The 23984-nt window shown below is 38.6% G+C and overlaps 2 protein-coding genes across 2 annotated transcripts in view; one reads left to right on the top strand and one right to left on the bottom strand.

The window, feature by feature from the left end:
• Window positions 1–188: 188 nt before the first annotated feature.
• Window positions 189–13431, top strand: tex10 (testis expressed 10). The gene is made up of 16 exons (XM_072460246.1): window positions 189–352; window positions 731–934; window positions 1398–1585; window positions 1664–1990; window positions 2617–2820; window positions 3000–3252; window positions 3525–3637; window positions 3705–3952; window positions 4564–4699; window positions 5211–5380; window positions 7218–7395; window positions 8997–9219; window positions 10840–10920; window positions 11003–11184; window positions 11613–11823; window positions 13125–13431. The coding sequence occupies exons 2-16, from the start codon at window positions 752–754 to the stop codon at window positions 13245–13247; spliced, it is 2820 nt and encodes a 939-aa protein (XP_072316347.1). The 5' UTR covers window positions 189–352; window positions 731–751; the 3' UTR covers window positions 13248–13431.
• A 232-nt stretch (window positions 13432–13663) lies between these two features.
• Window positions 13664–23984, bottom strand: part of invs (inversin) — a 29790-nt gene continuing 19469 nt past the window's right edge. The window contains exons 13-19 of the mRNA XM_072460671.1: window positions 23566–23672; window positions 23285–23494; window positions 20946–21172; window positions 19661–20165; window positions 18025–18164; window positions 14317–14403; window positions 13664–14223 (exon numbers count right to left, since the gene is read on the bottom strand). Coding sequence (XP_072316772.1) covers window positions 14105–14223; window positions 14317–14403; window positions 18025–18164; window positions 19661–20165; window positions 20946–21172; window positions 23285–23494; window positions 23566–23672 — 1395 coding nt within the window. The 3' untranslated portion in view covers window positions 13664–14104. The remainder of the gene's footprint in view (window positions 14224–14316; window positions 14404–18024; window positions 18165–19660; window positions 20166–20945; window positions 21173–23284; window positions 23495–23565; window positions 23673–23984) is intronic.

The following is a 23984-nucleotide window of genomic DNA, read 5'->3' as shown; positions in this document are numbered from 1 at the left end:
AGTCTCCATGGCTTTGCCAGATTAAAAGAAAAACATTTAAACATAATAACATTAACATCAGTATGTTCATCCGTTCATCTACATTCTTGTTCTTGATGTTATTTCATTTTTGTTGTTTACGAATGATACCCTTTTCTTCAAACGGTCAATTTTTTCATTTTTTTCCCTACTTTTTATCACATGCTGTCCCTCTCCTGCGTGTAAAAAACCGCAGGACCCCGACGTTTTACACGAGCTACATTTTGTATTTTGCAGCGTGTTTAGTGTTTTGCAGCCCGCATAATATTTTTTTATTTCTTCAAATCAACGTTTAACGCTATCTGGAGAGTCTCTCCAAAATCCTCCTGTGCTTGTAAGTTAAACCCGCATGTTGGATGTTAATGTTAGCATGTGGCTAACGCTGATTACATGTACATGCTGCACAAAAAGCCTGGCGCCTCTTACCCTAAATGTTATATGTACAGACAGTCAACATCATACGTTTTATAGTGAAAGTTTTTCCAAAATAGATGTAGCTGTTGCAATTAACCTGATCACAGTCATTCCTGCATTTGGGGGAAAAGAAGGACGTTAAAGGCCTTGCTCTCACTACTCACTATATATTTCTTATTAAATTGTGCCCTTTCTAACCAGTTCTAGATTGAACAACAAAAAGCGTACAGGGCTTGGTGAGCATTTTGCTACGTTAGTTTGTATGTATTGTGACGAATCTCTAAATGATTGTTGACAGAGCTTGGCATAACATTGGAAGATGAAAATCAAGAAGAAAAAGCGGCAGGATGATTTCCAGAAAGTGAAGTTGAAGATCGGGAAGAAAAAGCCTAGAGCTGACAATGCCACAAACACCAGTTTCCGTTCAAAAGGAATCAATCTTCCTGCACAACTGAAGAGAGACGCAAGTGGACCCACCACTCACAGGAACCTAGGAATAAATGTGAGTAATTTTCTATGCCGATATCAGACTAATGGGTCATCAATCAATACTAAGAGTCATGGCCTAGTTAGTAAGAGCCTTTTCCATAGTATTGAAATTGAGTTTGAAATATTAGTATCATGACAACACTATTTTCGACTGAAAGAAAGTAGAATTTAAATGTATTTTTTGACCTGGTTCATTGTTAATGTACATACTGGGTCCGTCAAAATTAGTCTGCCATAATGTTTATTGAATTTTCTCAATACGACCGGTGAAAGGTATTTTTTTTCATTATGGCAGAAAGTAAGTTGCTAGTTGACTTTAGGTTATAGAATTTTAAAATTTATATGGAATATAACCTTACCTTTGTGGGGATTTCTTTCTTAATTCTTATGTTCAACATGTGGAGATTTTCTTTTCAAAATGGTAAATTGAAATTAATTGAAACATACTGTAAATATTGTTGCTTTCTTTTCTGTAGGATCTTATGTCCCAGTTACATCATTACAATGCAAACATAAAACACGGTGCCTTGCTTGGTTTGAGGGAGCTTCTTTCATTAAATCCACAACTGCTGGATACGCATCTCTCTCGATTGCTCTCAGAAGTCGCTGCAGTTTTTACAGATAAGGATGGAAATGTTCGCGCGGGGGCCACACGTGTGCTCAAGTAAATAAACCATTGACGTAAACATTATTTATGTGCTGTGCAATTGCTTTCATCTTAATTGCATGTATCTGTTTGCAGGTTTATATCCCAGTCGGTGCCTGCGGAGCGAGTGGCCCCCTTTTTCCCCCTCCTCAGTGCCCACCTGTCTTGTGCTATGACGCACATAGAAGCCAGCATTCAAGAAGACGCTATGAAAATCCTGGATGTGCTTCTTGAACACTATCCCGCACTGCTCGCCTCAAGACCTGCGGTGCTCCTCACTAACTTTTTGGAGTTAATTTCTCACCGACAAAACAGTGGAGGAGCAAAAAAGGCCCAGGACTCTAAAGCACGTACCTGGGCGCTCTCAGTTAATCCTGGTCGGGCTGTGACGAGCCAACAATGGCGACTAAATGTACTGCTGAGGTAAGTATAGAAAGCTACAAACAAATCAGAACCACCAACAATATACTAGGAGTGGGAAATATTGACATTATTTGGGATCTCTGTACAATATTGAGATGACCTTTTTGAGATGTTATTGCTTTGTAGGGAATGTTCCATATTATGACATGTTATCACTGCTTTAAAAACATGAACTCTTTCTGAGTGCGGGGCCACCTCTCCGCAGAACTGACCTGTAACTTGACCTGGTGGTGCCACCTGTGTGTCTCTATGGAGTTTAATAAATTTAATGCTACACAGCCAATAGGACTGAATGTTTTTGGAAAAATATCTTTTTGCGATTTTCTTTTGACAAGTGTGATTGTGATTTAGATTTTTTTAGATTTGTATTTTAATTCAGGTTTCAGAAAGGTTTATTGCCATTGTCAATGAACAGAATTCACAAACATAAGAACTTGTTATGGTGATTCTGTGCGCCATAAAACAATGAATTGTAGGATTCAGTCCAAAGTTCACATTTTAAACCTGCCCAAGAGCATTAACATTTGAGAGACTGAAATATGAACTGCTGATGAGCTACTTATTTTTCAATTTTCATTGCATCTATTTATTAGTCTGTTTTATTCTCATAATTTCATTGTCTTTAGGCTCGGTCAGTTCCTGCAGGCAGTTGTCGATGAAAGACCAGTGGAAAAGACTGATATGTCCCACAGTGAAGGGGTGTTGGATAAAGAGGGTAACATTACATCTCTAAACCTAACATGGGAGGAGCTCATTTACAATAAAGTCACTGTGAACATGTTTGAACATTCTGGAGCCAAACCAACTCAATTTTCATCTTTTAAACTCAGGTATGAAGCTGTTCAGTTATTGCTACAGAAAATGTCACAATTGACAGTAATATTGTAACTATTATTATTTCTCTTCTTTTGATTTAGTACATTCACATTTGTGCTCAAAATTGATACTGACTACTTAAAGGTTTCATACATCACACTTCAAACATGACACGAAAGCTCTTCTTCCATAGGCCCCAAAGTGAATCTACAGGTGAAATGGGAGAGAATTTAGACTCAAAAGAAGCGGTCCAGAACTTCGCCGCTACACTGGTTCCCCTTCTCCTTGAAGTTTGGGTTGAGGCCAGTGTCAATAATAACTCGTGGAACAACAGTGATGCCGCTCACCTGCTCACGCCTGATGCCACCTCAGTCATGTTCCAGGTTTTAACCGTTCTGCAGCTTTTGAGAAAGTTAGCCCCACACCAAGAGCACCAAGAAGCATTGGTAAGACTTCTGTTACCTTTTTGTACTTTGGGATGCATTTTTAAAACATTCTCGCATGAATTGGATCCTATTTTTGTAATAAATCGAGACCTGTACTATAATGTGCCTGTAAAAGTCTTGATTGATGAAGTTCAAGCAGTGCACTAATATACAACACTGTTTTGAAGTTACTGTTTTGAATTTTTGCACACCTTCGAAGCAACTGTTTATCTTATCTTCTAATATAATGGGCTGTTATTCTAAACTTGAATCAACCCAATCTTTTTCTTTAGGACGCTTGGTTTCGTAAAGAATATTTAGGTGAATTTAAGCAACATTTTCTGAAGAATTTCCCCTACGGTAACCTGGACACGCCCAAGCATAGAAAGAAGAATGAACCTAAACGGTATGCAAGTAAATGAACAGTCTTTTGAAAGTGTGAGCGTCATTGCGTTTGTCCCTGGTTTTTGTAGGAATAAGCAATCTGCCCTGTTGCCCGTGACAATGGTGGCCCCTCTGGCATTGAACATTACGCTGTGCCAGGTCATGGTTTCCCTCAGCCAAAAACAGGAGCCCGCTGCAGAGTCCGACTCGAGCTGGCTGACACCTTTAAGGATATTTGCTCAAGATACTCTGAGCAGTGGAGTTAAGCTGAGCTCCAAGCAGCTCAACACGCTGCTGGACTCTGTGTGGAAGATGGTGCTCACGCAGAAGAGCAAGAGTAAGTATTGGCTGAACTTTGCTGCGCTCAGGCTCTCTCAGCGTCTCAGAAATCTCTACGTAAAAAACCAAAACTAAAATTTTTCAATATGTGTTTATAAACTCTGCCCAGAAAGCATACATGCAATAACATTACGTAAATAATATATACACATCTAATTTACTGGGGTTTATTGTATGGGACATATTGCACCTTTTTGTATTGCACTTTACATCAACGCTATGCACAGTTTTTGTTTCGTTGTTTCCTATGACATTGAATTGTGTTTATCACTTGATTAAACTGTATTGGTAGAGCTCAATTTGCACAAAATGTAATTCAGAGCGCTTTACATACATTAAAACATGCATTAAATTAACAATGCAAGTACATTCAAACAATACAAAAGCTAAATGTATAAATTAAAATGCATATAATATTCCTTATAGTTATAATCCCACCAATTTAAACACTGCCAGCGTAGGGGCCTGACTTTTAGAGGTGCTAATTGTGACACCAGAGTTAAATAAGGGGATCTTTTTTAATTATAGTGCAGTGATTTAGTAGTAGTAATTATCTAAGATATGTTATCGGTCAGTTTGTGAAGCGTGTACTCTTCCTGTGTTTTGCAGCTGTGACAGAAGACTTGTTGGCTGCGATTTATTCATACTATCAACAGAAGCACCTGACTCTTCATACCAGAACTCTGCTGCTGTCTTTTTACAGCAAGCTTTACCAGCAAGAGCAAGTCCATACTCACGTCGCCAGGTACGTGCGTATAATGACCTGCGTTTTGCGTGAACCTGACAGTGAAAGTTTGTGCTCTGGCAACTGCCAAATATCTCAACATTTTAGTTATTGATAAAAGATTCTATTACTTTTACAAGTTCCACAATTACAAATGAATGGCATACTATTCTACGTTTTACTTATTCTGTTTGCTAAAATACCGGTAAATGCAATCTTGATCTTCTAAATGAGCGAATGATAAAATGCAAAATCACAACAGCAAAACATGTTATGATGGCTACAATACAAAGGCTACATTGTTCAGCTTATGAACCAGAATAACCATTGTCTTTGAATAAAACAACAAAGAACAGAATTGCCAGAATGTAATTTTTTCCCTTTGTTCATCAACCCTTCATATTTTGATGTGATTCAATAAAACTTTGTGGAGTTACATACCTCTGCTGCCCCTGATCAAACTTAATCGGCTTTATTGAACTTGAGCTCACATTAATTGTGTTGTTTCCTTTGTGTCTGTTTATCTCTAAAGGAGTAAAGTGCTGTCCCAGTGGTTGGCCTCTCTTCCAGTACAATTGTCCCAGCTGGGCCACCGTAACCCCACGTTATCGGCTCAGTTGATCCGGTCCATCCAGGCTGCGGCGTCCAGGGGAAACAAAGACATGCTCAACAGTTTACAGAAATATGCCTCTGAGCTCTTTGGTACGTCCAGTTTGAACACGTCACAGTAGTAATAGTGGTACTTCTTGACTCACTTTTTGATTGCAAATATTTGTTTTCTACTCGCCAAACTATATGACAAAAATAATAATAAAATAAAGATTTAGAAAAAAAGAAAAAAACCTACCCCTAACAATGTATTTACAATGCTTTACAAAACTTACATAAATGTTGTGTACAGGCTTCATTAAAAAACAGAGAGTGGCACTGTTTTCATGTACACAAACAATATCTGGTTCCTGGCGTTATCAGATTACTGAAACGTAAACAATTACATCTTATGTGAGTAATCAGATTTCTTTCCGATTGCTCACGTCCGTACAGGTTTTAACAAGGAACATTACGTGAAATTGGCAACTATCGACCAAAATAATATTAAAGATTGAAAGAGCCATTTTAAAATGCATTATACTTTGTCTTCCAAATACTCTTAACAATTACCAGGTGTTTGTGGTAATCAGATTTCTCTCATCCATGTAAACACTCACCAAAAAGCCAAACGATTATTGGGTTATCAGATAATTCTAGTTATCTGTCGTTTTTTTCTGGCCCAGTGTTAAAACTCAAAAATTCATGAATACATGTCTGTACAGAAGGGGGCGCCAGATATCTACTTGCGGCATACTTTTTTATTGCCAGGTTGTGCTTTACTTCAAACTTGTTCCCGTCCACTTCTGTGATGTTGGTCAGACAGTGAGCCGTGTGTGTCGGAGTGGGAGGGGCCGAGGAGGGAGCTGGCCGTGATGTGGACCCAAATTCTCCATCACAAGACTCCTTTTGTCTGTGGGCGTCTGACCTCAGTATCTGCGTCAGAGACAGAACACCACACGAGCACTGCCTGTACCAGACGCTCACGCTTCTTTCTTCTCATCACAAATCTTCTTTTTTCCCCCTTCCATTGAGTTTGTAATGGGCTTCGTTCACGTTCCTTAATTTGATGAAGTCGTGATTTCAGACAGAGGGCAGGGGCCTGTTTATCTCTGTGGGAGATCGACTGTTTTTGGAAGAAAAAAACCAAACGCTCGATCCACCAACGTTGAACCGAACATTACTTGTTTGCCCCACAAACTCGTCGTATTAATTTCATGGCTTTCAGATGACAACAATCAGGTCTTTAGAGAAGAATAATGGCATCACTTCCCAACCCTTTTGTCAAAGAATTACTGCACTTTTGCTTAATTGTGCACGCGGAGAAGACGTTGAACTTTGTGCCTGTTTTTGTGTCATGTGGATAGGCCCAGAAATGAACCAGAAATCAGATCTAAGATCTGGATTCCCGAAGCAGTAGCCAACTAATTTAATGATTGATAATTGTATTCTGGGGCTGAATGCAGACTTACACATGCCACGTCCTTGGATATGAGATCTTACAACCAACAGGGCACTGTTATTAGAAAAAACGGGCACAAGAAGTGTATATATATTACTTCAAAGGAGACGCATGTAAAATTGTCGTGACATTTTTACCCATTGTACCAGTACAATGATTTCCCACTGCTCTGTTCTTACTTTTTATTTCTTTGAATACTCTGGATCATACACATAGGGTTTTAAAAGATGTCACATAGCTATTTATCCAAAAATAAAGACAATTAAATTAAAAGTCTATGAAGGCCAACGATAATCCCATTTCACAATTTTGTATATGATAGATTATTAATAAATACCAAAAGCGTAATATGTCATTCTTTATAAATCAGGTGGAAATATTAGGAAAAAATCTCTACGGCTCAAAAATCGTTTTTTTGAGCCGTAGAGAACCTATAAACCTATGACTAAACCTTTGATTAACATCTGCTGTGTGTATATTGGCTTTTAGATCCCAACGAAGGGGTCGTCGTATTTTTACCATCCGAGTTACAACAACAAATGGTACAACTGCTGTACTTCCTCCCCAAGATGCCTCAGTCTCTCCTGGCCAATCTGAGCAGCTGCTGCAATGACGGGCGTATCTCTGCCGACCTGGGCGCCTCGCTCATCCGAATTGTGCATCTGAGGTGAGTCTGAGCTGGCAAACGTGTCCTCTGGCTTTCACACTCATCGTGGGTTTCAAGTTTCTGTTAAAGGCCACATTTTGAGGACTTTGCACAGTTGAAAAGACAAGGATGTTGCGTTTAACACAATATTTAATCAATGTAATATCCACAGACAAATCTGTTGTTTTGTGTGGTTTTTCAGTTTTTTCCACGTGCGTGATTGTGTGTGGCTACTAACAGAATTGTAGGGCATTAGGAAAAACAGAACAATAAGAAACTATTTTATGATTTACAATTAACTAGGACTAACTATAATTATTAAATGGAATGATAATGTGTTTTCTATTTACCACACACTTAACTACAGCACCTGTTTAGTAAAAATCACTGCACAGAACAGTATCACGTTTCCCCTAACCATGAAAAAGCTAAGACAACCAGAAGGTGGCAGTATTGGACTATGCTGATTAAAATTTTATTTGAGCAAAACTTCTTTACATCAAAATGTATTCAGTCACAATTGAAGCATAAACGTATAAGAAAAAAACACTCAAAATGGTTACTGTTTTATGATTGGGTTGCAGTTAATAGTAAAGTATTGTTTAGTTCTATGTAGTGCTTCTAATGCATACGGTGTATATATACGTATATTTATTTTGCTTCTATGACAAGTTTTATTTACCACTGTGTTAGTAGGGCAGTGTTATCAAATGTTGAGTGTGTTGCTTTTTATGCGTGTTTTAGTAGATGTAATACAATGGGCTCTTTGGCAGTCAAGAATGTGGCATCGTCATCAAGCATTAAGAAAACAGATCGTCCTGCGCGTGCCTCTCGGGGCTGGGAAAACACACACACTTTTCCTCAGTTACTATTGTACCATCGTGACAAGAGAACATTCAAACTATTTCAATTCCTTTTGTACAGTCCAAAATCACAACAGCAGTGTCCATCACAAAAATGTTGATTTGATAACACGGCTAAACTAAGGGTTTGAAAATAAAGCCGTGACACAGACCAGAGTAATTAAGCATTAATTAAACAGACTTCAGCCACGTGATATGCAAAATTTTCAAGCTATGAATGCGTCTGAAACTTTTTATTCTTTTTCCAATTTAATGTTTTTATCAAAAACTTATGTCACGTGGACTACTTTGCATAATTTTGTCTAAGCTAAAATCAGTTGTATACGTTTTAATCGATTAATCATGACTCGTCAACTATGTCAAATAATCATAGTCTTATTTTGACAAAACCATATAATGCCATACTTTTACTACACCAACTCTAAAACACATGCAAAAAGACCTTTCTATAACAAAGACGATAGCAAAAACGTCTCTATTCACCATATTTCACCCTGTATTGGGTTGATAATGTATTTAAAAAGTGTCAATGTACTATAGAAATAATTGTTTGATAATTATTGGCTTTATACTTAGCCATTTAGAACAACTTTACACCTGGTTTAGTCTGGTTTTAGACCTACTTTAGACCTGGTTTAGATCTGGTTGTACTTAAAAGTCATATTTCCCGGAGTGATCCTGTGAGCAGTTTGAGAACCAGTGCTTCTCCTTAATTTATGTGCTCGATTATTGCTGACGTTCTCTTCTCTCCTCACATAGATCTTCGGTGAGTAGCTGGACCGTCGGGAGCCAGGAGCCGGCGTTGCAGGACGTGGACTATCTCAGCTTCCTGTTCTCGACGCTGGCCGGCTTCTCGTCTGACAAACTGTCGTCGCTGCAGAACGTTGCGGGCGATTGCGCTCTGCCCCTCGTCGCCCTGTCGCCTCTGAGACTTCACGCCACGCCCACAGAGCACTTCAAGCACCACTGGGATATTGCAGATGTGGGTTCACTGAGCATGCGAAGATTTACACAGTCTAAAAATGCAATGCATCTATCTAAACATGTATATCTAGATTTTTTAAAGTATCCCGATAACGATAGTCGGAAGATATTATGTGAATCCAACAGAAATGTGTTAAAACATCTCTTTAAATGTATTATTTGAGGTTCAATTATCAAACTGTTAAATTTCGCATTTTATCCTTATTTGAAAGTTTCCAACGTACCAATTTTTATTCAAATCCATATGAATTTATATTGCCCACCTCTATCAGTTTCTAAAATAACTCCTTTTTATATGGATCAAACTCAACTGAATTCAACAGACATTCTTGCTATTAATGTTGTTACTGAAATGGATCATTAAGACAAACAAAATGAACTTCAGCTTAAACCAAAATGAATGCTTTCCGCTCTGGTATTACAAAAAGTTCCTCTCCAAACCTCATGTTTTAACTGTGATTGGCTGCAGATGTCCATTAAAAAGCCCCCAAAGTCAATAATTGAGAGGAAATTGTGATCAATTCAATCACAATTAAATTTAAATGTGGTTATTGGCATGGCCTTAAACTGATCAAATGAAGTTGGTTGTAAAAGGTGTCACTTTAGGAGCTGAATAATGTTGATATTCTGGACACAGTGGTGGTCTTTGAGTGCCCCTCTGGTCTGTATATTTCTCATATAAAATCAGAGGGGGGACGTTTTATCGAGGTGCTCCGGCAGAGAGGAGACCTTCATCAGGGTGCACAGGTTGGAGATGCGTGGTTATCGGGCACAACGGATATGCACAAATGCTAATGAGGGCCTGTGGCATGATGGGAGTGTGACATTTCTGCACAGAAATTACCGCCAACGTAACTTTGCCCCGGGGCAAGTGTGTATGAGCGTCTGAGCAGGTTGGAAAGGCTTATAATCACTAATTCTGCTCCTCAATTAAGGCCTCAGATCCCGTCTCTCATCTCGCTGTCGCAGTCAATCACGGGAGGTGAAAAGGAGGCGGGAGGGGCCACGGCCGGGATAGTGCGGGTGGCAATAAAGGACGCACTATGTCAAGTCTGCTTGGACTAATGAGACAAGATTGTTTTTAATGATGGGCAGAATGCCAACAGGTGGGCCAGTTTTAAACCACCTCGCGTAAACTTCTACCACATCACATGGGTCAGCCTTTAGCTATGATAGAATTCAGAGAAGTGCGATCTGAAGATGCTAATTGTTCATTTTAAATGTTATAATGTGTTTTTATAATTTGTGCACGCTAGAAATGGATGATGTCATATTCTGAGATGGTGGGCGGAGCCTATGTAACTAAAGGAGAATTATCCAAAATGGAATAATTATTTGTGGCATTAGTCATATTAATCTCATGATTTAATGTCAACTGACAACAATCACATCTTTGGAGTTGAATAATGTCTCGACACTATTTCACGTTTGATTGTTTATGCTGACAGAGAAGATATTGGACCGTAAATACAGAGCGCTTAACCACAAACCAGGTTGACAGTTAACCAGCAAATTCTACCATAGACTTCTCCTGACCTCCATCTAATTTATTATCTAAAGGCTTTGTTGAATGTTGAATGTCACATCAACTTAATCTATTGTATGCTTCTGTTTGCAGGAAGTCTGCCTCTGTCTTGAAAATTTGGGATCAAAATCTCAGTGTTTTGAAGTCATGCAAAATGGCATATTAAGATACTTGGTAAGCACAATTTGCAAAGCAGGATGAGTCATTTGAATGGTCAGTGTCTTGTTTGCTTACTTGTTTTGCATGTGATTTCCAGGCTAGGTTGAGAGTCGTTCCTGACAGCACGGCGGCGGCTCTGCTCAAAGCCGTCACCAGGTTGAGGGATCGCTCTGTCGTGCCCAGTGAACCTGTGCTGCGGCTCCTGTCTCTGTGCTGCCTCAGTCTACTCGCTCTGCTCACCACTCTGCAACAGGAAACCCCCGAGACCAACCAGAAAAGGTCTGGGCTAAACAATGGCACGCTAATCAATTGATTAATATAAATTTGGTCTGTCAGTAACATATTTTGAAGCGTGCACAGGAGTTCACGCAAAACAATGATTTATACAAAAAGCATAAGGATTTACATGTAAAATAGCAGATTAAATTCTTTAATTCGTTCCTAAATCTTTAGCCCACTCATTCTGTGTCTTTCTCCTTTTCACTGTTCCATACAATTCTTATAATTGAAATGAAATAACTTTACTAATACACATTTTGGTTGACTAAAACATCATTAATTTGATAAAACATCTAAATGACTACAGCCCTAATATACACCAAATACAAAATAAAGACATTCTTCAATATCGTGGCTTATTGTGACCGTGTTTAGTTGTGATTCTGGAGAAAATGGCAGTCATAGGCCTAAACTCTCTACATTCGCAGGGAGGCCATATGGGGGTCTTGTGTGTCCGCTCTCGGGGCCATTCCTCGCCTGCTGAGGATGGTGCTGCAGTTGTTTCGCGTAGGAGATCTGACAGAAGACGAGCTGCCTCATCTGGGACAGGTCCTGTCTATGCTCCTGCAGCACTCGCCTCTGCACAACCAGCTGCTGTCAAACACCGCTCTGCTCCAGGACATAATCCAGCAGCTCACGGTGAGACGGAAAACATGCACAAATCATGATAACAGAGCAGCAACTTACTATTATTTATCAACGAGTGCTCGATTAAACCTGTGGTACATTGAGAATTTTTAAATAGATTTGAACTATTTCAAAGGTTGAAATAGTACCACAAGGCTTCTAGATAGATAATATTTACAAATAAAGTCTATAATTGATGGAAGTGAGAAAGATTTTGATTCAGTAATGTCTATTTTTGTATGTTAGGGTTTTGGAGTGTATAGGCCATAGACGATTAATGATGATCAAAATATGATTATTTTTTATTGTCTACTAGTCACAATTAGTCGAGCATTACTTAAACCTAGAATCCTAGATGATAAACAAATGATGCTTACATCCATGAGTTTTAGAGTGATAAAATTGAACTGTTACCATAGCAATTCACTAATAGCAACAACCGGTAAATACCTTCGAATGAAAGACATCCATAACAGTGAAAAATCATGTGATTAAAACTCATGAATTCATTGATTTCTGGCAAATGATTCCTTTCTGATTTGAAGGATTTTGTGCGAACTTTTTCTTATTCAAAATAATTAATGTTGCTATAACAACTGAGGACCGTTGCCATGCCAAATCCTTCAAATCAGGAAGAGGAATATGTTGCATTCAGTTCAGTGTCAGTTTGTTTCTATGGCACAAAGTACAGCTGCTGCTGTTCTATAAACAGTAAAACCCTAACCCATACAAAGCTAGTGTAAGAGCATATTTTAAGAATTTCAATACCTTGATCTTTGCTCAAATAAGATAATCCTTTAATGTCCACACAAGGGGAAAAATAGAGAAGACATTGGACTTTGTGCCTGTTAAAATTCTACCATAAGTCTTTGACCTGCTCTCCACCTCAACATTAAACTATTGTCTCTTTTGAATTATTGCGTGGTCATGTAAACGCAGCCAACACAGTAGTTAATATTTAGGGACGTCAAAGGTTAACTTATAATCGTAAGAACTAAAGTATGATAATTGTGACTATTTTAGAGGCAAAATTAAGTATTTTTAATTAAATCTATAGTTAAATACATCTAAATGTTGATATTTTTGTCACATTTACTTTGCTATTCAGAAAGTTTGATTTCGTAAAGCCGGTCACAAACATGAGGAATAGCAACATGTTAGAAAATGGAGATTTTCTTGTTGTTTGGTCTCAATAGTCGTGAATAAAATGGTAATGTTTTTTCTCGCATTATAATATAATACTGTAATATAATACTGTGACATCCCTAGTAAGAGCAGAACAATAGCATTAGTGTTTTTATTTCTTTTGGCAGAGATTCTCCAGAGGTGGCACGAGAGAGCAGTGGATGACTGACCTGCTGTACTGCTTCAGCGTGACCATGGCACACAGCTCCTCAGTCCATCGAGGCGGTGTGGGCATGAGAGACATGTATTAACACTTTTAGACCACACCTGCTCCACTCTGCGTTACAAAAAAAATGGACTTTCTGTTGATATTTTTTATAAACCGATCTAGTCCATTTTGTACTCTTTCAGCAAAACGCCTCATCTTGTCTTTTTGAGCATTTTCTGTTGCCAACTGTGAGTCACTTGTTAATAAAAAAAAAAAAAGAAAGTTGACCACTATCACCTTATTTATATTACAGACCGAAACTTGAGCTGAGGTTTTAATCAAAATCCACTTTATTTATATTGCACTTATTGAAAGAAAACTGCACAAAACATGCATTACTTTTCCAGCACAATCAGTCTTTATTAAAGCAAGGAGCAAATCCAAAGAAGTACTGTGAAAAAGCAATTTTTTATATATATATATATATATATATATATATATATATATATATATTAGAATACGTACAATATATGGCGCATAGTTTAGTATAAAAGTACTAGTGAGTGTGGGCAGTGTTAAATGAATGTGTGGCTGCAGGTGGGCGATTTCTATGACCGGCTGTTGATAGAGCGCCTCATTCTCCACAACAGGACGAAAGGTTATCTCGGTATGTGAGCCAGTGCGACGCAGCGAGACAAGTGTGTGTGCGTGTGTGTGCTGCTTTTACAATGGATGAAAGGTTATCTTTTACACACATACATACACACACACACGATTTCTGCGGACTTAACCCAACCCTGCGTGAGGTCACGGCTCTGATGTCACCAGGATTAATTTAAGCAAAACCGGACGCACTGAATGAACAATGTCTATAGTAGTTCTATATAATAAGAGGTAAGGCCACTGGCCAGCTGAGAAAACATGAAAGGCCAGGACGGAGTTGTGCGCTTGCGTGTGTGTTCAGAGTTTCTTGAGTGTTTTCCTCTGTCTCTGGTCGGCGCTCTGTGGCCGGAGGTGGTACGAGTAGAGTTTGGCTTGGTTCACAACGTCAGTCAGGTGCACACCATCGATGCCACTCACTGCAAAAATAATGAGGAAATAATAATGATGAACACAAATAAACTGTCAAAATACCAGGATTTTGAGTGTCCCTAGTATTTACATGTACTTACTCTGGCTTACAGTGCGCAGCGGTGCGCCCACAGGGATCTTGGGCTGGGGCCCTCGAAGAGATCGCCCCTTTTGTGTCATGGAGTTACCTTTAAATACAAAAATTTTAGTTAGTGATTTATATTCACATTTGTAATGGACAAATGCTCAAAACACACATTTGACCCCAATGAAATTTCCCCATGTGGGACACTAAAGGCTTATCTTATCTTAATATACTTTGACATATTGTGTACGTTTAATCCTAATATAAATGCTGCACTTTTTCTTTTCATTTTAGTTAAGTTTTTGACTTTCGTTTTAAATCCAAAAATAAATATTAAATATATTTTGAGCCTAAATACACAAAATCATCATTTCCAGGGTTGACACTGCTGAAATATGATATATTAATGGTTTTCAGCTATATTTGTTGTATATTTTGCATTTAATTATTAATCGCAATAGCAATGATCCATATTATCTGTCTGAGACCCATGGATAGAGCTACATTTCAAAATCTGCCCAAATGTTCACTACCTAATGCATTCCATATATGGCATATTTATTTTGAGGCCCTGGTCTAGTTTATTAGGCCGTGGCTACAGAGCTGCAGCGCGGTCAAATAGCCCAGCAGTTTCAGGAGCCACCGTGGCTCTGTAGACACTCCCAGTTTATTTACTTGATTATTGGAACAGTATTTGAATTGGATATTTAAAGATGCACTAGGTAAGTTTTGAGCTCCTGGATGTTCCAGTATGGCATTAAACAAGCACGACCCAGTTACAAGTCAGCTCTGTAGAGAGGCGACTAGTTTGTTTTTCAAGGTATTTTTTTCCCGCAATGAAACACCTGTAATTCGCATTACAGCTGTCGAACCTCATACCACAAAAGTTGCACCTTTAGAATTCAAAATGCGTATGATAATGATGAAGATGATGACGTCCGTACGAAGTCGTGTGCCAAATATCAGTCTACATCTTGTAAATTATGACGGGAAGTGAGAAAACTAGTCCAAGATCGAGTGAGGTTACGTGTGGGTCCGTGTATTCAGCTGATAGCCCTGGCTTTGACATTCTTCCCGACAGCTTTGAACTTTTCACAGTGCCAGGCCTGTCAGAGAGTGAGAGAGAGCGGTGGTGGAGGCGGCGAGGCGAAAAGGGGGAGGAGAGAGGCGCGTCAGAGGGCTGGACTCTGCCCGAATGACATGCATACTTGTAGGTTTTGGTCAGAGCGAGGTTTCTACGCAGCCGTCCCATCATCACCTGCTGATGTGTGATGAAGGTCAGCGCTGTCTGTGGAGTGAAACCTAGCAGAGGTTCTGGAGGGGACCGCATGATACTGGCCTGGTATTTGGGAGGGGCGCATCTACGTACTTCCTACGTACATCAACTGCTATTGTATGGACCCATGACATTTTAATTGAGATAAACTTGCTATTATGAACAGAGGTGGGTAGTACTCTGTTGCATTTACATCAACTTTTTGAGCAACTAAATGGTATTTTCAAAGGATAGACACAAAAATTAGAATAAAATTAATCATATCTGAAGGAGAGGTATAAGAAACATAAATGTTAAAATAGTTACTTGCTGCTAAAGCAGTTTTGAGAGGAAAAAGTATAGCCATTGCCGCATGCTGGAGAAGAGTCAGGCCAAGAATGGAAATACTCAAATGCTACAGGAAATTTAAAACATAAGAGGAGAAATGAATGACCTGACCTCACAGGAAATAATTAAGAAAATGGTCTTTACCAAACAAAGGTATTACAAAAGTAGAGCCAAAAAAAAAAAAAACTTTTTGTAAAATCTCTAGAGTTAAAGAAGATTAAATCAATTTATTTTTGGACACCCTCAATTTGCCTGTTATGACAGAAGAGCAAAATACAAAAAAAGGAGCTGAAATAACAGTATTGTAAATTCAAGGCTCAATCAAGAGACTAAAGAACAATAAATCTCCAGGGGAGTGATGGGTTCACCTCACCTTCTGTCCAACCTCACCTGGTTGGAAAGAAGCCATCAAATCTCTAATACCTTAAGAAGGAAAGTCCGACTGGATTGTGCCTCATATAGACCCATATCTATTCTGAATGTGGACTATTGTATATGTATATACACCTCAATTATGTTCAAAAAATTGAACAAATACTCTTTCAGATTCTTTCAACATCTACAGATGTTGACTTGCAGGAAAAGAATTTTTATAGGTATTTATAAATAAGGAGTTATTATAACCAAGAAATGAACCCTCTGACTGAAATATTTATGAAATCTTATAAATCAGAACTTTCAAGGGGAATAATATCTAAATTATACAAATGTGTAAACTATTTGAACAGCCGCTCTACCAATTATATAAAAAATTGACATATTTGTACATCGCACGCTTGGAGGGAATTCTGTTGGAAAAATGGGTCATGTTTTTTCATAACACCATGTCAAAGTACTCATTATTCACAAGGAGATTGTAACTGTTGGAGAAACTGTGGCAGCCAGGAGGCAAACCACTATCATGTGTTCTGGGACTGTCCTGTTGCTCAGAAATAATGAGACCAATAAAATGCTACAAACAATTTATGACGACATCATCCCACTGGATTTCAGAACTATTTATTTGGGTCTCAAAACTCCTGCCATTGATACAATCAACTTATATATCTGGAGCATCTTCCTGGCAGCCGAGAAAAAGTCCCTCACAAAAAAATGAAAAAAAGACTATGGGTTAAATGAGACTATTGTTTTGGGTTACATATACCTTAATTGCTCTCTTTTTGTTGGATGTATACTGATTTTGATTTGTGTCTATTGTTCTCTCTCTGGTCTTGTTTTAGTTTCATGTTCTATAACATTTTAATTACTATTATTTAACAATAATTTAAAACATATTTTATTGTCAACACAAAGCTTTTGTCTTTTTTTTGTCTTTTGTCCCCCACAGTGGGAAGAGGACTTTGAGTAAGACTATTGTTACTCAGACTATTATTTTATTGAGAGTGTCTGCAGAGCCGCGGGGCGTGGCCGAAACTGACATGTTATTTTGTTATTTTGTGCCGCGGCTCCTGAAACTGCTGGGCTATTTGACCGCGCTGTTTTAGACCGCGCCAGGTTAGGGTTAGGGTTAGGGTCAGGGTTAGGGTCAGGGTTAGGGTTAGGATTAGGGTTAGGGTCAGGGTTAGGGTTAGGATTAGGGTTAGGGTTAGGGTCAGGGTTAGGGTCAGGGTTATGATTAGGGTTAGGATTAGGGTTAGGGTTAGGGTCAGGGTTAGGGTCAGGGTTAGGGTTAGGGTCAGGGTTAGGGTTAGGGTTAGGGTTAAGGTTAGGTTAGGTTAGGGTTAGCCATGAGGCTATATGGCCGTGCCGTGGCTCCTGAAACGGCTGGGCTATTTGACAGCGCAGCCACGGCCTATTTTATTATTACTCAAGAAGAAGTAAATGCATGGTGTCTGAAAACTACAAAAAGTACAATTTCTTGAAGTTACTCAAGTGAATGTCACCGAGTACTACCAACCTCTGATATTAACGATAGCAAATTCATCTGTACATCTACACGAGTCTATACGACTACCAGCCTCTGAGTTTCCCCAAATACTACTCGTACTTGAGTAATTTCTTGGACCACAACCTGCGACTATTATTGCACAATGTGCAATAATAATAATAATAATAATAATAATAATAATAATAATAACAATTCCATATCAAAAGGTGTACCGATCCCTGCTCGATTCCTACCGTAGATGCTTTGTAGCAGAGCGCTCTTACTCCTGGCAGATTTACACAGTGACGCCCGTGTTGTTGTCTTCTGGGCGTGGCGGGACACTTGCACAACTCGCTCACACGCTTTGGCCTCGGAACGCCTCTTCGCACAGAACCTGCCAACACGAGAAAAAAAAGGGGTCCAGATCTGGCAGTCTTCAAAGCCCTCACATCGCCAGTAACCCCTCATCTTCTCACTATGCATAAACAAAGTGCAACTATTTATGAAGGACACTTACGAGCCTGCGCATACATATATAGAGGAATATAATTGTGTTGGCTGAATAAAAGCAGATAGTGTCCTGCGGTGCAAGCCCGTGGAGGCGCGGATATTTGCTGGTAGCTATTAGAACAACAAGGCTGAACTTTTAGCCTCTTGTTAAACTGATATCAAAGCCTTAAATTACAGCTCATCTGTGCAGAGCCTCCGTGTCTCTCCCGTCTCTCCCATGCTCCGCGATGGAATGAGTGCGGTGGGAGAGGACACATGTGTGCAGCAGATGGCCCTACCATTGTTCCTCAAGGAGCCACTGAGCACACAATTATACAACCTCAAAAGAACGTATATGTTCTTGGACTTTTACTGCGATATGCGACATGTTCATAGTTAATTTCATTGCTTTGTTATGTTAGTTAAAGGCAGAGGGTGGTAGTACTCGGTTACAGTTTTCAGACAGCATACTTTGTGTTTCCTCTTCCACGAGTGAGTTTATTGTGACAAAAGCTTTATGTGAACAATGTTAAAGAATTTGAAAATGTCTTACACCTGTTGTTATTTTTGTGTATATTCTTTGGAAATATCAGAATCTGTGCATGATTTAGTGCCTTGTCTGTCTGATTATAACTCCTAAAGCATAAATCAGGTGTTAAATAACTTTTACATTCAAATTGTCACTCAGTACCCAAGTAGCCGTTTTCCCGAATACTTTTTTTTACTCTTAGTAAATATTCGAATCACTGCTTATAAAATAAAATATTATCTTAAAGTAATGTTAGGGCTGCAACTAACTATTTTAACTAACTATTATTTTAGTAGTCGAATGGTCAATCGATTATTTCTATTGTACACTGAGACTTTTAAAATATAGTTTTAAGCAAATAAAGTTTGAAATGTTGTGACTGAAGGCTGTATTGGATGAAAAATCTGGAATGTTTATTATGTTTTGACATTTTGATTCAAATACACCATTGTCTTTGTGATAAAAGGTCTTTTGGTATGTGTTTTAGTACAACTATAATTATTTGAATAATTCATAGTGGACTAGTCACGATTAGTTGAATCCCTAAGGAAAATACTAACCTCATATTTATGGATACTGTAGGGAAATGTACAAAATGCTGCTTTTTCTCCAAATTAACACTTTAGAAATCTTTTGTGCCGTCACTTATGTCATGACAGAATATTATGATGCATTTTAATAACAGTCAATTTTAAATGTTGCAATGGAGCTTGGTCATTTCATTGGCAACAAAAACACAATAAAAGCTGCAACGTTTACATGATTATGGTACATCCTTAGTTACATACTATGTCTACAATGAATTACTTACTACAGTATTATAAACAAATGTATATATATATAATAATGAAGAATGTTACAGTGTTTCTTACCTCCTCCAGGCCTGTTGGATGGTGCATGCAGCTTTGTGTCTCCTGCGCAGTTCTCCATCACATTTCCCGTGTGTTGTTGATCTGTTTTGTGAAGCTTGTTGAACACTGGAGTTTTTTAATGCACTTTTATCTGAAGCTTTCAAGCCTCGTCCCGGAACATTTCTTTGGCGAGTTTGCTCCCTCTCTGACGATTGTTCCCGTCTGATTTGGCTTTTCAGTTTTTGTGTTGAGGTAGAATGAGAAGCAGTTTTACACGTCCGCAAAGGTTCATTGACGGAGCTGTGCTGTTTGGTACAAAAGGCACCAGTTTGGTCCATAGTCTTAACATTTTTGTGAATGGATGATGCTCTTTCTTTCATTTTAGGCAAAGAAGAAGGTCTTGGCTTGAAAGTGAGTTGCATATTTTCTACAATACTTGTAGAACAGGTTTCATTGGTGCTCGAAGCTTGAAAAACACTGGGTGATTCTGCCACTGGACTTTTTCTGGACAGTCTTCTTTTTGGGGCTGTCAAGAGGAGGAAATTGAGACATTATATTATTATACACCAGATTAAATAATTTTCTAACATTTGTACTAGTGTAACATGGTGTAAGTGATTCAGCTTCCTGTTATATGCAACATTTTGAGGACTTTTTCCAATTTAGACGATAAGTAAATGCATGGAAACTAAAAAAAGTGTATGCCAATTATTATACACGTTATTCTACTTTTGTTTATAGTAATATGATTAATCCTTACAATAATCCTGAAGGTACACTGTGTATTTTTTCTTGTCTCCATGGAAACGTTGGTTTGCCTGACATTGCAGTATTCCATGAATCATAGGCTATCTCTTATCTGTTGCATGTACGTATTTATTTAATTCCCCAATCCAGCTGAAAAACTTGGCCTGATCGTCACTTGCTTGGAGATAGATACGTTTAAAAAAATTATGACTCAACTAGGACTAAACTCGGAACAAAACGTGGACCATTGGGGCCAGGGCTGAACCAGGACAAAATCAAGTCTACATCAGAATTAAACTGGGCTCAAACCAAGACTGAACAAGTGTGAACGTACATTTAATGCCGTTTGGTGGACCATTCCAAGTAAAGCAATAACATCTCCTTGGAGACAGACATAGTGCACCTTTAACCTCGACCCAATATGAAGTAGTAAATTATCAGCGCGGCTAGCTGAAGTTTGTAATTCTCTGGTTATAACATGGAAACCGTGCGTCTTCCCTGTCACAGAGTTATTTCCATGCTATTTCTGTTCAATAAAGCAAAATCATTTCTTTTGTACCTTTAAGCCGTCCCTCTTTGTTTACGGCATGTTCACTCTTGTCACTGAAAGGTTTCTTCGTTTCCTCGACAGAATCATTTAAAGACAAGTCTTCAATAATGTGAACCAAAGAGGATTTTTCTGTTCTCTCCAATTCCGCCCTGACCAGAGGGACGTGTCTCTTCTCACTGCTGTTCGACACGATCCTCCGCACAGCGCCTCGCTTACGTTGCTCTTCTTCTCGCTTTCTAAACACACAGCAGTAACACCTATTAGTCAAAATGTACAACCGTGTCTCTATTAGGATTTTATTGACCCATGGACAGGACAGTACAGTGTGACATTTGGCAAAGAGTGGGGAGAGACATTCCACAAACATTGGGAGCTGAGGCCGGAGATTAATCATAAGCATGAATCAGTAATTTTACAACTTTCAAGTTTGCTAATGATAAGGGTTTTAACATGGCTCATGAAAGTTAATTGTACATTAAAGTTGGAGCTTAACAGTCCCCGCCCACTTCAAGGTTCTGGAAGTAAATCTCCCATTATTTTTTTCACTACACTAGAAAAAAAAAAAGGATTAAAAAAAGTTTTGCTGGGGGCTAATGTGGTAACTAATAACCACAAGACATATAAAACCACATAAAACCTCCAGCAGACCCTCTGACATTTTCTTAATTTATTCCTTTTTGTCTACCATCTGATGAAAGGAAAATGCACTGCTGGGCGTGTTGAACATAAACATGAAGAGAAAGCTGTAACACTTTTATTTCCAGTCAAATCAACCACTCTGGGTTTAACCTAAAATTCACAAAAATGGAAAAGGCCTTTGATATGGATCCCATCTAGACTTTTTTTTCGTTAAACATTATTACAAATCTTCAAATCCCATTTTCAGTTAAATTAGCTTCAACTTCTGAAGAGGATTTCTCAAAACCCAACAAATGCCCAAACTAGTCCCTCCAGACACCAGCTCCTCCTCTTTATATTTACCAAAGAAAAGCTATACAGGATTTTTTATCTGATATTCTTCTGAGCAGTTTGTAGCAAACCAGACATCAGAGGCAAAAACTAGAGTCCAGCAATTTATTTGTACTCCAAAGGGTTTAGAAACAGCTACACTTTGAATTGAGACTCATTTTAGTCGGGCAGAAAAATAGCTTTAAAAGTTATCAAAGGCTGTTTTAGAAAAACTATATAAACCACTAATTATTAAATAATGTTGCAGAATTTCAGGTTTTAAACGTGTAAGGGTTAGATTTTTTACTGCAAACAACTGCATTATGGACATTAGTTACCACATAGCCTCTGCCGTACATTTAAACTCTAAATATTTGAATTCTATGAAAAAGTGTAAAGGGAAAATTGAACGTACCTCTGCAATCTTCCAAATGGGTGAGACGGCTGAGCTTCATACATATTAATGAAGCAAAACTGCCAATTGTTGACAATATAAGGAAAAAGAAAAAGAAAAGGCAGCTCTAAGACGTATGTGTGTGTACATGGATGACACGGACAAAGATAGATACGAGGAGAATGTGACTCCAATAGGTTAAGAAGGGATGACATAGACAGATACTGACAATACAAGCTCACGCGAGTAAATATAAAACGCAAAGGCCCCTGATTGAAAAAGATGGAGCAGTGAGTTAGTATTAACAGGTATAGGTCAGATTAACATTGCAGCACATTGTAAACGTTCCCAAAAGCGTTTCCAAACATACATATAGAAGTCAAAGATACGAAACATTATTTGTCTCACAATAGGTCATTTTTTAGATACAAAATAAGTCCTAATTTTGCAAATCTTGATGAAAATTTGAATTGTTGACAGCTGATAAAATTTACATCTAACTTTCTGCCAGGTTTTTGTTTCAAGTTGATGTCACGCTATAACATTTTAATGCTACGATTATTGTGAGAAAAAAACATCACAATTTAACCAGAATTCAAGGCTCCATGACCAAGAAACAATTCCATCATCTAATACATTTTCCCCAAGTCACAATGGAAAACAGGTTTCAATCTCAATGGGTTTTACCTGGTTAAATAAAGGTTAATTCAAGAAAATAACAATAAAACAAATTCCATCCTTCTAGTATGTGAACAGCTTATTTAAATAAAACTTTCTGAATAATTAAGTAAAATTATAGTGTATATATATTAACTTGAAATGACTTGACTTCTTAAACTGTCCCGATTATATATATTTTTGTTCTATATTGTGACCTAAATAATTTCCTTTATCAATCAACCGAATGCTGTCGGCGTCTCCAACCATAAACCACCCACTACTTTGATCGAAAGGCTCTAGAGTTACAATAAACCTGTGCGGTACGAAGGTAAAGTTGTGTGCTCACTTGGCCGCGTCCTTGCGCAGTTGCTCGTGCCTCATGAGGAGCTGCTTGCGCTCTCTGAAGGCCTTCCGGACGGTGTAGCCTTTATAGACCGCCTGGATGGATGCCGCGGCGATGTCCTGGATGGCCGCGATGGACAGTGCGCCGTGCTCCAGCATAAACTGTGTGACCTCGCTGTGTCCCCCCAGAAGAGCGTAATCCAGCGGGGTGTACCTGAACAAACAGCACATTTGTATGCACACGTGTCGCCCGCCGCACTGTCCCCGCCCCCGCCCGTCCCTCACCTCTCCTCCGAGTGCTCCATGAGATTGGGAAAGGCGTCGTAGCCGAGCAGCAGCTTCACGGCGTCTAAGTAGCCGTTGTTACACGACCAGTGGAGTGCGGTTCGCCCCTGTGTCCAAAAAGTGTTAATCCAGCTATATAAAATCACGTTTGCTCTTTCAGCTGTATGAAATCAAACTTTCGGAATAAAAGTATGAAATGTGTGATAAAAAAAGTAACGTACGATATTTAAATCAAACTCAACTCAATTTAGATACTAAGGAATAGGCTCGATACCACTTTTTATTAAACCACAATAATAAAAAACACTATTCAATTTCAACACAAAATAATAGTACTTTCTTTATCTTACTATGTGATCTTATTCTAGTTATGATAAAGCTCAAGATCATTCTGAAGCTGTTTAGGAAAGGTTCTTGTT

This window comes from Eucyclogobius newberryi, unplaced genomic scaffold (genome assembly GCF_026437365.1).
Source record: "Eucyclogobius newberryi isolate DKJ021-1_F unplaced genomic scaffold, fEucNew1.0.hap1 SCAF_3, whole genome shotgun sequence".
In the NCBI taxonomy this organism is placed as follows: Eukaryota; Metazoa; Chordata; class Actinopteri; order Gobiiformes; family Gobiidae; genus Eucyclogobius; species Eucyclogobius newberryi.
Note: the sequence above shows the minus strand (reverse complement) of the source record. Positions and strands in the feature narration are given on the sequence as shown.